At 45.0% G+C, this 16,342-nt stretch overlaps 1 protein-coding gene across 1 annotated transcript; it reads left to right on the top strand.

Moving 5' to 3' along the window:
• Positions 1 to 2,584: 2,584 nt before the first annotated feature.
• On the top strand, positions 2,585 to 12,948 carry LOC129855534 (uncharacterized). Its single transcript, XM_055923306.1, has 3 exons — positions 2,585 to 3,277; positions 4,338 to 4,437; positions 11,807 to 12,948. The coding sequence occupies exons 1-3, from the start codon at positions 2,921 to 2,923 to the stop codon at positions 12,643 to 12,645; spliced, it is 1,296 nt and encodes a 431-aa protein (XP_055779281.1). The 5' UTR covers positions 2,585 to 2,920; the 3' UTR covers positions 12,646 to 12,948.
• Positions 12,949 to 16,342: the final 3,394 nt, after the last annotated feature.

Genomic DNA, 16,342 nt, shown 5'->3' on the forward strand with positions numbered 1-16,342 from the left:
TGTTTAATCAGCTTCTCGATATGCCACACCTGTCAGGTGAATGGATTATCTTGGCAAAAGAGAAATGCTCACTAACAGCAATGTAAACAAATGTGTGCTCAAAATTTGAGAGAAACAAGCTTTTTGTGGGTATGGAACATTTCTGGTGCCTTTTATTATAACTCATGAAACATGGGACCAACAACACTTTACACGTTGCGTTTATATTTTGGTTCGGTGTAGTTAAATACAGGGTGGCGCTGTTGCTGGCGTGCTCATAAGTAATCTTGTGTGAAATTATATAGGCAACTCTTGACTGGCCATGATTTTAACTGCAGCAAAGAGGTATAGCCTATGGAAGTATAATAGATTAACATAACTGCAATATTAAATACAAAAGTTCAGCAAGGAAAAGCCTAGAAATAATATGCTTTACCCACTAAGCACACCCCGACTCCGACATCTCTTGGATGTCATTTTTTGGTCCTGTCCGAATGTCTTTTTTTGCAGGTTGGCATTTATTGTCATGAATCTTGCCCTGGAGGCAGCACTGCAGAGTTGTCACTAGCTGGCACAGCCACAAAGTCATAAAATCTGATTTTAAACCTAACCCTAATCTTAACCACACTGCTAACCCTAATGCCTAACCCTAACCTTAAATTATGACCAAAAACCAAATGTATGTATTCATACATTTTTACGATTCAGCTAGCCCATCTAGCAGAAATCACTCAGTTCTGCCTCTGAAGCTAGATTCATGACAATAAATGCCAAACTGCAAAAAAAGTCGTCCGGTGTGGCCAAAACTGGCATTGATTTGAACAACTTCCACGTACGTTCATTTTTGGTCAGGTCCGGACCAAATCTGAACCAATCATAGACGTCTATGTTTGGTTCAGATTTGGTCCCGTCCAGGCCGGCGTATATTTGACCCAAGCATAGATGTCTATAATTAGTTCAGATTTGGTCCGGACCAGCATTGATTTGGCCCAAACATAGATATCTATGTTTCACAAGTTTGGACAGCACAGTACAGTAGAACACAGTAGAGTACAGCACATTACAGTACAGTGAATAAAAGTAAAGTATAGTACCGTACAGTAAAATACAGCACAATATAGTAGAGCACAACATAGTACAGTAGAGTAAAGTAAAGTATATTTCAGTACAGTAGAGTGTAGTACAGTATAATGTACTGTATTTTACCCTCCTTTACTTTAATGTACTCTTCTGAATGTTTATTTTTTTTACCCCTTTGCCTCCCCAAATTCGTGGTGTCCAATTGGTAGGTACAGTCTTGTCTCGTCGCTGCAACTCCCGTACGGACTCGGGAGAGGCGAAGGCCGAGAGCTGTGCGTCCTCCAAATAACAACCCAACCAAGCCGCACTGCTTCTTGACACAATGCACATCCAACCCCGAAGCCAGCCGCACCAATGTGTCGGAGAAAACACCGTACACCTGGCGACCATGTCAGCAACAACATATCAGTCAAAACAACATAAAAACATTTCTGTAACCGCTACTGAGAAAGTTACTGTAGTTGAAGTGGTCTGTTGGTTTATCCTGTATGTATGTCAGAGTATGAATATCATCGCTGCCGTTTTTTGACTTTTGAAAAAGCTAACATAAGTCCATGTGACATATGGGTGCAATAAGAAATACTCAATGTTTGCAATCTTCAGTTGGCTCAACTTTGTGATATTATATGGGTGAAAAAAATATTATTGTGATATAATGCTTACTTCATAGAGAATATATGTGCCATAGAATCAATGACCAGAACATTTTTATTTTCATTTTGCTTACTGGGTAGTCATAGAATACTGATGTCTATATTATTGCAAAACATATTCTATAATAAGCAGAATCCTTGGCCTCAGTAAAGTGAATAATTTTTATGCAGCGGAATTAAAAGACTGAATATTCTGAATATTCTTAACTCCATTAATGCAAAAAACCTGAATAATTCAAGAGCAGTTATGACTGAGGGAGTAAAGATAACTGGCAGATACTGTAAATGAGAAAAATATAATTCGTTTCACTTTCCCCTCAGCTCTATGGTGACACCATACTCTGCAAGTAGAGCTCTGCTCGAGCCCCCTGAGGCGCATACCGTGTGTAATTAACATCTACATTGTGCCTCGTTTCTCTGTCATGTCTAAACTCACCTTGGTGTGAAAACAGTTTAACTGCCCTTCTCAGCTCACCTGTGCCAAAAGTAATGTATTACACTGTGTTTAATTTACACATCATTTTAGTGTTTACATGGTGTGTCACATAAACTGGATAAAGGGGTGTAGTTATTCCTTCATTATGAAAATTATGTAATATTCCATATTTGTTTTGGAAAGTTTGGACATACAAATCACTCATATTTTTTTGTTGTTGTTGAAATTAGTACAAAATCAATTTGATATAGGGAAGACTAGAATAAACTAAATTGGGAAATACCTTCATTTATCCAACTAGTAGTGTTTACTGTCAAGTGCGTGTGCTCTGTGGACAGGAGGGGTTAACCTGGATGAAATGTCAAATTGATGACGTTGAAGATGTATGGAGATTCGCAAAATTGGGAAGCCCAATAAAATGTGGTGTGGTCTGCTGTCTGAAGGTAGGTAGGGCAAGTAGGCGACAGGCTGTGGTGTGAGCAAACATATCCTACCACAGTAGTTGTCTCACCAGCCAAGAGCCCAACAGTGTCAGTGCGACTCGCCTCTGTTCTCGGAAAACAACTCTGTCAAACGTCAGGGAACAGCGGAGAGTTTAACGTTTCAAAAGTCTGGCTGTTGCAAAAGTCTCGTCTCCCTGCTCAGAGGAATTTAGGCTATGTGTGTCGTCACAGCCAAACGAAACGGTGCGCTTCGACAACGCTAACAACTTGTAAAGTGGGAAATACAGCACTGCAACACACTGCAACAGCGTGGAAGACATTTCTCATAGATGTCCACTCAATTGGAAAGAGGCCTACAGCTAGAGAAGACCAGACGTAATGCGCTGAAACTCGAATTGGGTGAGGAGATTGATGTTGAGAGTCTTGACGGATGCCTGCCCGAGGGGTGGCACGGCGACGCGGAGAAAGGAGCGAAGGTGGCCGAGGAGCAGACAGCGACGCAGCGCAAAATGACCCGCAGCCCCAAATGCGCCCGCTGTCGGAACCACGGCGTCGTGTCTTGTCTCAAAGGCCACAAGCGCTTCTGTCGCTGGCGTGACTGCCAGTGCACAAACTGTATGCTGGTGGTGGAGCGGCAGCGGGTGATGGCTGCGCAAGTCGCCCTGCGGAGACAACAGGCGACAGAGGTGAGCCATGCGGCAGGGACATCCGTATTTTACTGGTGGGATAGAATTGAAGAAAGATCATTATTATATCATCTAGGCCAAAATGCTGTACCCTTGTGAGCAGGACCAGCGAACTGAAGGACTATGAAATAATACATATGGATAAGCAAATTAATATGCATTGCTCTTTTCCTTTAGTGATAATGAAAACAAAAAACGATATTGTTCACTTTTACATAAACATAGGCTGTTTTTGCTTTACATTTCTGGATAGTTAATGTTATTAACATTTTATTTAAATTCAGTTATTCCACTCATAAAACTAATTTATTTACACAGCATTTTGTCATATGAATTATAGGCTTTACACTAGGGAAACTAACATCTCATTATTCTGTAACAAACTAGCCTATAATATATCATATGGCTATGGTTATGACCGTACGCCTACCATGTACAGTACCTGCCTGTATTTACTGCTCTAGTGTTTTGAAGATATATTGCCTTAAGTCATTTCGCCATGGGGTTAATGCATACAGTGCTTTCAGAAAGCATTCAAACCCATTGACTTATTCCATATTTTGTTGTGTTACAAAGTGGGACTAAAATGGATTTAACAGTCCTTTTGTTCAACGATCTACACAAAATACTCTGTAATGTCAAAGTGGATTGAATCTTTTTCTCTCTCACCTATCTACCAACAATACCCCACAATGACAAAGTAAAATACTGTTTTTAGATTTAAAAATATATATATAAATATTGCAAATGAAAGAAATATTCAATTTACATAATTTTTCACAGCCCTGGGTTCATACTTTGTAGGAGCGTCTTTGGCGGCGATTACAGCTTTGATTCGTCTTGGGTATGTCTGTATCAGCTTTGCAGATCTGGATTTGTGGATTTTCTCCCATTGTTCCTTGTAGATTTTCCTCAAGATCTGTTAAGTTAGATGGGGAGCAGCAGTGACCAGCAATTTTCAAGTCTTTCCACAGATTTTCAATGGCCCAGCTAAAGCCCTGACTTGAATATTATGTAAATATATTTTAATGTATGCTACTTCTACCCCGTTCCTTTGCAGGGTAAGAAAGGGATCAGGGGAGCAGCCGCACCATTCCGTCGCACCGCTTATCAGCGCTACACCAGAGCACCTAGCATCTTAGCAAAGAGTATCCTAGAGGGTAAGTATCAGTGATAGACCAGATCACCTACTGAAGCGTCCTAGCTAACAGTAGTCTATCCTATACAGTGCCTTCAGAAGGTATTCACACCCCTTGAATTACAAAGTGGGTCTAAAATGGATTTAATAGTATTTTTTTTTTTCAACAAAATACTCAAAATACTATTTTTTCTACACAAAATACTCTAACGTCAAAGTGGAACAAAATGTATAAACATTTGTAAAAATAAAATAAAAAAATAAAACACATATCTTGATTAGGTAAGTATTCAACCTCAAATCAAATGTTATTTGTCACAATGCGCCGATAACAACAGGTATAGACCTTACTGTGAAATGCTTACTTACAATCCCTTAACCAACAAAGCAGTTCAAGAAATAGAGTTAAGAAATTTTTTACTAAATAAACTAAAGTTAAAAAAATCAAATCAAAAAGTAACACAAGAAAACAAGAAAATTACATAACAATAACGAGGCTATATACAGCTGGTACCAGTACCAAGTAAATGTGCGGGGATACAGGTTAGTCGAGGTAATTTGTGAAGTGACTATGCATTGATAATAAAAAGCTAGTAGCAGTGGTGTAAAATCAAAGGTGGCAGGGGGGTCAATGTAAATAGTCCAGGTGGCCATTTGATTAATTGTTCAGCAGTCTTATGGATAGGTACATAGGTCCTGCATGTCAGGAAGCTTGGCCCCAGGGATGTACTGGGTCGTACGCACTACCCTATGTAGCGCCTTAGGGTCAGATGCCGAGCAGTTGCCATACCAGGCGGTGATGCAACCGGTCAGAATGCTCTCGATGATGCAACTGTATAACCTTTAGAGGATCTGGGGACCAAATATTTTCAGTCTTCTAAAGCAGGAAAAGGTGTTGTTGTGCCCTCTACTGTCTTGGTGTGTTTGGATCATGATAGTTCATTGGTGATGTGGACACCAAGGAACTTCAAACTCTCTTCAAACTGGGGGCGGCCCGTCAGGAAGTCCAGGATCCAGTTGCAGAGGGAGGTGTTTAGTCACAGGGTCCTTAGTTTAGTGATGAGTTTTGTGGGTACTATGGTGAACAGCATGCTCACATTGGTGTTCCTTATGTCCAGGTGGAAAAGGGCAGTGTGGAGTGTGATTGAGATGGCGTCATCTGTGGACCTGTTGGGGTGGTATGCGAATTGGAGTGGGTCTAAGGTTTCCGGCATGATGGTGTTGATGTGAGCCATGACCAGCCTTTCAAAGCACTTCATGGCTACCGAAGTGAGTGCTATGGGGCGGTAATCATTTAGGAAGATTACCTCCACTTTCTTGGGCACGAGGACTATGGTGGTCTGTTTGAAACATGTAGGTATTACAGACTCGGTCAGGGAGAGGTTGAAAATATAATTGAAGACACTTTCTAGTTGGTCCGCGCATGCTTTGAGTGCATGTCCTGGTAATCCGTCTGGCCCGCATCGGCTTTGGAGAGCGTGATCACACAGTTGTCCGGAACAGGTGGTGCTCTCATGCATGTTTCAGTGTTGCTTGCCTCGAAGCGAGCATAACAGGCATTCAGCTCATCTGGTAGGCTGATCTTAGTCTTGTATTGACGCCTTGCCTGATGGTTTGTCTGAGGGCATAGCGTAATTTCTTATAAGTGTCCGGATAAGTGTCCCGCTCCTTGGAAGCGGCAGCTCTAGCCTTTAGCTCGGTGGGGATGTTGCCTATAATCCATGACTTCTGGTTGAGATATGTACGTACAGTCACTGTGACGACGTCTATGCACGACGTCGTCTATGCAGTTGACGACGTCGTCTATGCACTTATTGATGAAGCCGGTGACTGAGGTGGTATACTCCTCAATGGCATTAGATGAATCCTGGAACATATTCCAGCCTGTGCTAGCAAAACAGTCCTGTAGCTTAGCATCCGCGTCATCATACCACTTCCGTATAGAGCGAGTCACTGGTACTTCCTGCTTTAGTTTTTGCTTGTAAGCAGGAATCAGGAGGATAGAATTATGGTCAGATTTGTGAAATGGAGAGCGAGGGAGAGCTTTGTATAAGTCTCTGTGTGTGGAGTAAATGTGGTCTAGAGTTTTTTTTTCTCCTCTGGCTGCACGTGACATGCTGGTCGAAATGTGGAAAAATGGATTTTAGTTTGCCTGCATTAAAGTCCCCAGCCAGTTGGAGCGACGCTTTTGGATGAGCATTCTCATGTTTACTTATGGCCTTATACAGCTCTTTGAGTGCATTCTTAGTGCCAGCATCGGTTTCTGGTGGTAAATTAGATGGCTACGAATAATATAGGTAAGGACTCTCTTGGTAGATAGTGGGGTCTACAGCTTATTGTGAGGTATTCTACCTCAGGCGAGCAATACCTCGAGACTTCTTTAATATTAGACATCGCGCACCAGCAGTTATTGACAAATAGACACACACTCCGCCCCTCGTCTTATGAGACATAGCTGCTCTGTCCTGCCGATGCACGGAGAAGCCAGCCAGCTTTATATTATCCGTGTCGTCGTTTAGCCACGTCTTGGTGAAACATAAGATACTACAGTTGTTTATGTACCGTTGGTAGGATAGTGTTAATCGTAGATCGTCCATTTTGTTTTCCAATTGCACGTTGGCCAATAATACAGAGGGTAGTGGTGGTTTACCTACTCGTCGGCAAATTCTTACAAGGCACCTGCCCTCATCCCCCTTTCTCTCTGTATTTTCTTCATGCAGATGACAGGGATTTAGGCCTTGTCTCGTCAAAGCAGTATATCCTTCGCGTCAGACTTATGAGTTACAAACAATGCGACAAAACAAACAAAATAGCACAGTTGGGTGAATACATGTTAAAATCCCCTTTGGCATCAATTACAGCTGTGAGTCTTTCTGGGTAAGTCTGAGTGCTTTCCACACCGGGATTTTGTGTGAAATCCCTGAGTGGGTTGTATAAGTGGGATAAAAGCCTCCGTTCTGTACATTACCTTGGAAAAATGAACTCGACTCTGTCTCGTTCCAATGTATCATCCATTATTTCCAAGGTAATGTACAGAACGGAGGCGTTTATCCCTTAGTTATATACAATACATCACTGAAGATTGAAATATAACACCATCTGACATAGAAACACCAGATTAAAAAATATATATATTATGAAATTATGAAAATACAGAGTGAGTCCATGCAACTTATTATGTGACTTGTTAAGCACATTTTTACTCCTTGCGATAGCTAAGGGTGTCACGATCATGTGGCGGATTGACGGACCAAAACGCAGCACTTGGAAAATAAGCCATCTTCTTTTATTATAAAGATGACGAAAAATAAACACGAAACACTTAATACAAACTAACAAAACAACAAATGATCGTGAAGCTAAATAACGTTGTGCACATACACACACAGGCTACAAACGTTCTACATAGACAATTACTCACAACCAATGAGAGCCTATGGCTACCCTAAATAAGGCTCCCAATCAGAGACAACCGAAATCAGCTGTCTCTAATTGGGAACTCATTCAGGTAACCATAGACTCTCCTAGACAACTAAACATACATAGACAACGCTAGACACATGTATTCAACACAAACCCATATACAATACCCAACAACCCCTTTACCATAAAAAACACCCAAAACCAACAAAACACAAACATTCCCCATGTCACACCCTGACCTAACTAAAATAATAAAGAAAACAAAGAATACTAAGGCCAGGGCGTGACATAACTCCCCCCTTAAGGTGCGAACTCCGGGCGCACCATTACACAGTCTAGGGGAGGGTCTGGGTGGGCTTCCATCCATGGTGGCGGCTCCGGCTCTGGTCGTGGTCCCCACGTCACCACAGTCCCTAACCGCCTCCTTAGCTTCCTCCAGATGACCCCCCTCCACATTAACCACACTGCATTAAGGGGCAGTTCCGGACTAAGGGGCAGTACCAGGGTAAGGGGCAGCACCAGGGTAAGGGGCAGCACCAGGGTAAGGGGCAGCACCAGGGTAAGGGGCAGCACCAGGGTAAGGGGCAGCACCAGGGTAAGGGGCAGCACCAGGGTAAGGGGCAGCACCAGGGTAAGGGGCAGCACCAGGGTAAGGGGCAGCTCCGGACTGAGGAATGGCAGCTCCGGACTGAGGAATGGCAGCTCCGGACTGAGGAATGGCAGCTCCGGACTGAGGGACTGCAGCTCCGGACTGAGGGACGGCCCATGGCTGGCTGACGGATCTGGCTGCTCATGGCTGGCTGACGGATCTGGCTGCTCATGGCTAGCTGACGGATCTGGCTGCTCATGACTAGCTGACGGATCTGGCTGCTCATGGCTAGCTGACGGATCTGGCTGCTCATGGCTGGCTGACGGATCTGGCTGCTCATGGCTGGCTGACGGATCTGGCTGCTCATGGCTGGCTGACGGATCTGGCTGCTCATGGCTGGCTGACGGATCTGGCTGCTCATGGCTGGCTGACGGATCTGGCTGCTCATGGCTGGCTGACGGATCTGGCTGCTCATGGCTAGCTGACGGATCTGGCTGCTCATGGCTAGCTGACGGATCTGGCTGCTCATGGCTAGCTGACGGATCTGGCTGCTCATGGCTAGCTGACGGATCTGGCTGCTCATGGCTAGCTGACGGATCTGGCTGCTCATGGCTAGCTGACGGATCTGGCTGCTCATGGCTAGCTGACGGATCTGGCTGCTCATGGCTAGCTGACGGATCTGGCTGCTCATGGCTAGCTGACGGATCTGGCTGCTCATGGCTAGCTGACGGATCTGGCTGCTCATGGCTAGCTGACGGATCTGGCTGCTCATGGCTGGCTGACGGATCTGGCTGCTCATGGCTGGCTGGCGGATCTGGCTGCTCATGGCTGGCTGGCGGCTCTGGCAGATCCTGTCTGGTTGGCGGCTCTGGCAGATCCTGTCTGGTTGGCGGCTCTGGCAGATCCTGTCTGGTTGGCGGCTCTGGCAGATCCTGTCTGGTTGGCGGCTCTGGCAGATCCTGTCTGGTTGGCGGCTCTGGCAGATCCTGTCTGGTTGGCGGCTCTGGCAGATCCTGTCTGACGGACGGCTCTAGCGGCTCCTGTCTGGCTGGCGGCTCTAGCGGCTCCTGTCTGGCGGACGGCTCAGTAGGCTCATGGCAGACGGGCGGCTTTGCAGGCTCATGGCAGACGGGCGGCTTTGCAGGCTCATTGCAGACGGATGGCTCAGATGGCGCTGGGGAGACGGATGGCTCAGATGGCGCTGGGGAGACGGATGGCTCAGATGTCGCTGGGGAGACGGATGGCTCAGATGGCGCTTGGCAGACGGGCAGTTCAGTCATCGCTGTGCAGACGGCAGACTCCTGCCGGCTGAGGCGCACTGTAGGCCTGGTGCGTGGTGCCGGGACTGGTGGCACCGGGCTGGGGACACGCATCTCAGGGCTAGTGCGGGGAGCAGCAACAGGACGCACAGGACTCTGGGGACACACAGGAGGCTTGATGCGTGGTTTAGGCACTGGTGGTAAAGGGCTGGAGACACGCACCATATAGCTAGTGCGTGGAGGAGGCACTGGTGGTACTGGGTTGGGGCGGGGAGGTGGCGCCGGAAATACCGGACCGTGCAGGCGTACTGGCTCCCTTGAACGCCGAGCCTGCCCAACCTTACCTGGTTGTATGCTCCCCGTCGCCTGACCAGTGCGGGGAGGTGGAATAACCCGCACCGGCCTATGTAGGCGAACCGGGGACACCATGCGTAAGGCTGGTGCCATGTACGCCGGCCCGAGGAGACGCACTGGTGACCAGATGCGTTGGGCCGGCTTCATGACATACGGCTCAACGCTCAGTCTAGCCCGGCCGATACGTGGAGCTGAAATGTACCGAACCGGGCTATGCACGCGTACAGGAGACACCGTGCGCTCTACTGCGTAACACGGTGTCTGCCCGTACTCCCGCTCTCCACGGTAAGTACAGGGAGTAGGCGCAGGTTTCCTACCTGACTTCGCCACACTCCCTTTAAGGCCCCCCCCAAGAAATTTTTGGGTTGTACTCACGGGTTTCCAGCCTTGTCTCCGTGCTGCCTCCTCATATCGCCTCCTCTCGGCTTTAGCTGCCTCCAGCTCTTCACGAGGAAGGCGATATTCTCCCGGTTGAGCCCACGGCCCCTTACCATCCAGTATCTCCTCCCATGTCCATGAATCTTGTGTAGGTAGGTCCTGTTGCCGCTTTCCATGCCGCTTGGTCCTATAATGGTGAGTAATTCTGTCACGATCATGTGGCGGATTGACGGACCAAAACGCAGCACTTGGAAAATAAGCCATCTTCTTTTATTATAAAGATGACGAAAAATAAACACGAAACACTTAATACAAACTAACAAAACAACAAATGATCGTGAAGCTAAATAACGTTGTGCACATACACACACAGGCTACAAACGTTCTACATAGACAATTACTCACAACCAATGAGAGCCTATGGCTACCCTAAATAAGGCTCCCAATCAGAGACAACCGAAATCAGCTGTCTCTAATTGGGAACTCATTCAGGTAACCATAGACTCTCCTAGACAACTAAACATACATAGACAACGCTAGACACATGTATTCAACACAAACCCATATACAATACCCAACAACCCCTTTACCATAAAAAACACCCAAAACCAACAAAACACAAACATTCCCCATGTCACACCCTGACCTAACTAAAATAATAAAGAAAACAAAGAATACTAAGGCCAGGGCGTGACAAAGGGGTTGAATACTTATTGGCTCAAGACATTTCAGCTTCAAAAAAAATATTAATTTGTAGACATTTCGAAAAACATAATTCCACTTTGACATTATGAGGTATTGTGTGTAGGCCAGTGACAAAAAAAAAGTCAATTTAATCCATTTTAAATTCAGGCTGTAGCACAAGAAAATGTGAAAAAAGTTAAGGGGTGTAAATACTTTATGAAGGCACTGTAGATTAGAGGATGACGCTTCATTAGCATCGAGCTCATTACCCCATCTCCTGTCTCAGACCAGACAGTGGGCTACACCACACGGGAAAAGTCAGTAATTACACTGTCTGTTTCGTCTATAGGGACTAGATCTGTTTGTATTTTATTTATGGTAATTATGCAAATGGAGGTTATGGAATTACAAGCTGTGTTTAACAGCGAGCGGTTGGGAGACAAAATGATGAGCTCATGTTACCTCTACTTTCCCCTGAGTAAGCACATGAACACACACTACAGCAATGTCATCACAGCTGTGTTTAGAGCATCTACTTTGGCTTTATGAATTTCAACTTCATTTACCTAAATAAAGTTGGTAAATGAATGTGTTCATTGTTTAACTTCCTATTTTGTAGATTTAAGATATTATAGTGAAACAGAATGTGTTCAAGGTAATCAATATACAGCTAAATGACATCAGTGTTGTACATTACCCAATAGGGTACAAACTCCCTATGGCGGAGGACGGGCCCTGGTCCAAGCGACGTCACTTCCCCTCTGTCAGTGCCAGGATGAGGAAGAGGAGGGCGTTTGCTGATAAGGAGCTGGACAGTGTGATGCTGGAGAGAGAGTTGAGACAGAGAGAGCTGGAGGACATATCAGGTCTCACCCTGCTTCACCCCCCGGCCCTGGCAGTGATGCCCGCCTCCCCCCACCACTGCTGCCCACTCAAGGACCCTGGGGCATCCACCTACGTGCCTGTGTACAAATACAAACCGGGCCCTGTGCTGTATGAGTGTGACTTCCACTGCTACCAGGAAGAGCTCAAGGCCAGATCAGCAGAAAGGGGTTATAATTATGGTCAGTTCATGTCAAAGTGTAACTCTAACTCTGGGGTTCTGGAACACATGGAGCAAGCCAGGGAGAGGAAACTGGAGAGCTGGGAGTGCTCCGGGAAGAGGGAGAGCTGTCGAGAGCCGTTACCCGTGCCCTTACTACAACTCCAACAGCGGGGGAGTAGGTATTCTGAAGGCTCAGCTGATCTGGACAAGGATAAGGCCTTGCCAAAATGGGTCAAAGACGATCCAACCGTTCCAACGGCCATCATGCCAAAAATAGCCATCACACACGCTGACTCTCCCTCTGAACCAAAGCATATGTTTCAGGGGGAGGTAGAACCCTACAAACCCAGCAGGTTCCCAGAGCCCCACTTCCTCACACCCAAGGACTGGTCAGCAGGAGGGATTAGGCATCATGACAGGCCTCAGATCAATTCAATGAAACCCACAGTGGTGAGGCGGCCATTACCGTTCTCAGTGGAGTCATTGCTGAGGGCCTGAGGAACTCATGTTCATAAGTGCATTTTCTATAACAACACTGGTTACTGTAAAATGCATAACTAGTGAAATACTGTATTTAAGAAAATAAGTATACCCAAATCTATTTCAGTATTTAGTGTAAAAAAATGTTCTCAGCATTTTTCAAAGGATTGTAAGATAGTATTTGTAGAGCACAATATACATGTATACAGTGGGATCCAAAATAATTGACACCCTTGATAAAGATGAGCAATAATGACTGTTGTATGAAGTAAATAATAAAAATTTCTGAGCTATAATGTACAGTGCCTTCGGAAAGTGTTCATACCCCTGGACTTTTTCACATTTTGTTGTGTTACAGCGTGATTTCAAAATTGATTTAATTGTTGTTGTTTTTCTCACACAATACCCCATAATAACAAACAGATTTTTTGGTTTGACCAAATACAGAAATATCTAATTTACATAAGTATTCACACGCTATGACACTCCAAATTGAGCTCAGGTGCATCCAATTTCCTTTGATCATCCTTGAGATGTCACCACAACTTGATTGGAGTCCACCTGTGGCCAATTCAATTGTTTGGACATGATTTAGAAAGAAACATATCTGTCTAAGGTCCCACAGTCGACAGTCTATGTCAGAGCAGAAACTACACTATGAAGTCCAAGGAACTGTCCATAGATCTCCTAAATAGAATTGTGATGAGGCGTATACAGTACCTGGGAAGAGTGTAAAACAATTTTGAGAGTGTTGAACGTTTCCTAGAGCACAGTGATGACCAACAACCCATTGACCACTCTGACAGAACTGCATAGTTCCTTGGCTGACATGGAAGAACTTGCCAGAAGGACAACAGTCTCTACAGCACTTAACCAATCTGGGCTTTATGGGAGAGTGGCCAGACGGAAGCCACTCCTGATATAAAAGAAACATGACAGCACGCTTTGAGTTTGCAAAAAGGCACGTGAAAGACATAGGCAAAAGATTCTGTGGTCTGATGAGACTATTTGGCCTGAAAACGTAGCTATTTGGCCTGAATGCAAAGCGCTATTGTCTGGAGAAAACCCGTTTAACACCATCCCTACTGTGAAGCATGGTGGTGGCAGCATCATGCTATGGGGATGCTTTTCAGCGGCAGGGACTGGGAGACTGGTAAGGATAGAGGGAACAATAAATGGAGCCAAATACAGGCAAATCCTTGACGACAACCTGCTTCAGAGTGCAAACAACCTTAGACTGGGGCGAAGATTTACTTTCAAACCGGACAATGATCCCAAGCACACAGCCAAACTAACGCTGGAATGGCTTCAGAACAAGAATGTGAAAGTCCTTGAGTGTCCCAGTCAAAGCCCAGACTTGAATCCCATTGAGAATCTTGAAAATAGCCGTTTACCACCCTCCCCATCTAATTTAACAAAGCTTGAGAAAATCTGCAAGGAAGAATGGGAGAAAATCTCCAAACCCAGACGTGCAAAGCTGATTCAGACATACCCAAGATGACTCAAAGCTGTAATCGCCGTCAAAGGTTCTTCTACAAAGTATCGATTCAGGGGTGTAAATACTTATGTACGGTAAATTAGATATTTCTGTATCACATTTTTGTTTTCACACCTAAAAGTTCTACGAAAAATAGAAAAATAGATAGCTCAGTGATTGAACTGTTGCCCAAAGAGTTTATGTTTCGAATCCCAGTATCCACACTGCCTGCTCCTGTCCTCCCTCTCAGGGCTAACACTGTCAAAATAAACTCTGTGGTGGTCAAAAATCCCTTTAATTCTAAAGAAAACTAACAAAGAAAGGAGTACATGGGGAGGCAGGTGGCCTGCAGCTCTCAGAGAGAGAGAGAGAGAGAGAGAGAGAGAGAGAGAGAGAGAGAGAGAGAGAGAACATTAGAAACCAAAGAGAAACACCTCTAAGCCTGTTCAACACTTTTCTAGTGCTCTATATAAATGTTATAAAATATATTAATACCAAAAACATTTAATCATTCCATGCCTTTGTACAAAAATAGAAATAGTCACACACACACACACACACACACACACACACACACACACACACACACACACACACACACACACACACACACACACACACACACACACACACACACACACACACACACACACACACACACACACTCCCTTTCTTTAGTCAGACAGAGACAGGATGGGGAGGGGCTGGTGCCAGCAATACCTACCCAGCAAACCAACATTTGTTCTACTGTATGAAGGTTCCCTGAACATTCGTTATGTTGCGGCAAATGTTCTCTTAACACAGAAACGATCCAGTTGCGCTGTCGATGATACTATCCAGTTGTCTATATGATTATAGCTTGTATAAAACACTCGCCTGATGTAGCAAGAACCTTCCCAGAACGTTGCTCTCACATTTTGTTGTGGCAGTATGTTCGAAAAACATTACTGGTACATTGTGTTATTACATTACCTGGAAACCTAGTGAGAACATTTGGGCAATGTTCTGTGGTGGTTGATACAGATGTCGTGCACAACATCCCAAGGATATTTCGTTGAAACGTTTTCTGAAAGAAATGTCGGGATGTTATCATCCTATTGTTAGACAAAACCCTAACTAGAACGGGAATGGGAATCTTATCTAATGTTCCGTGAATGTTCCAGGTTTGCTGGGTAGGCGACATGCATTGTTCTTCATGGTACGCCAAGCTTGACGCTACTTGGGTTCGTTTGAACCCGTAGCTGATCCGCGTCCTTCACTACCTTTTCTTTCTCCTCTCTTTCTCGTCCTCCCATTGTCATCTGGGCGATATGAAAGCCAGGTAGTTTTGACAACTCTGGACCGTGTGGCGTCAACCGTGTGGTGATAGCACGCTGCTCCGGTCTTTGCTCACTATCTCAGCACATCTCGGGAATGCAGAAAGATAGGCCTTTCACCTCTCTTTTCTCTCTCTCTCTCGGGCCTTTCATAGACGGTAGGCTCTGCACTGAAGAGAGAGAGGTGTGCCCACCAGTGCCAATGACAGACAGAACAGAAGAACGGGCGTCTGTGTCTTTAATTTAGTCTATCAATGTGGATTTAGCAATATTAAGACCTTGCGGAGGGCAGAAATTACCATTCTCACCGTAGTAGTTAAACACAAGCACCCCTCACAAAGGGAGATAGTGACTCGTGTAAAGAATAATACATGGGATATAAATCTATTTTTTCCCCTCGCACAGAGGAAGACCCAATCATTCATCCCCACATTCCATTTTGGGGCATCTTTAGAATGGCTCGAATAGTGTGCTGTGGGTTTACTAGATTGTGACCTCACTCGGAATGCTAGTCTTGTCTCATTTCTCATTAGGATTGCGTGGGACAGAAATATTAGCCATAATGTTCCCTGTCTGTCTGCTCTTTGGAAACGTCTGAATCGGCTTCCTATCGACAGTTTATAAAAAAGGTTAAAAAAAATGTTTGCCCTGAGCCGTGTGTGCGTTAGCGCGTCCAGTATCTGACAGAGCAGTTCGATGCTGTTTTAAACACAATCAGATTCATAACAGCTCTACCAAACAGCTTCAACCTCCAGTCTTTTGTCACCCACCTTTTTGGCTGTTTTAAGATTCCTCCACCCGCTTATACCTCTTTTCCATTATAGCCATATTCATTTCAGAGAGATGGTTTTAAAAAGCTTGCTTTGGCCCTTAAAGCTCTGCTTCCTTTACTTAACACACCGCTGCTTGGCTTGTAGCAAGC

This window comes from Salvelinus fontinalis, chromosome 5, assembly GCF_029448725.1.
Source record: "Salvelinus fontinalis isolate EN_2023a chromosome 5, ASM2944872v1, whole genome shotgun sequence".
Taxonomy (NCBI): Eukaryota; Metazoa; Chordata; class Actinopteri; order Salmoniformes; family Salmonidae; genus Salvelinus; species Salvelinus fontinalis.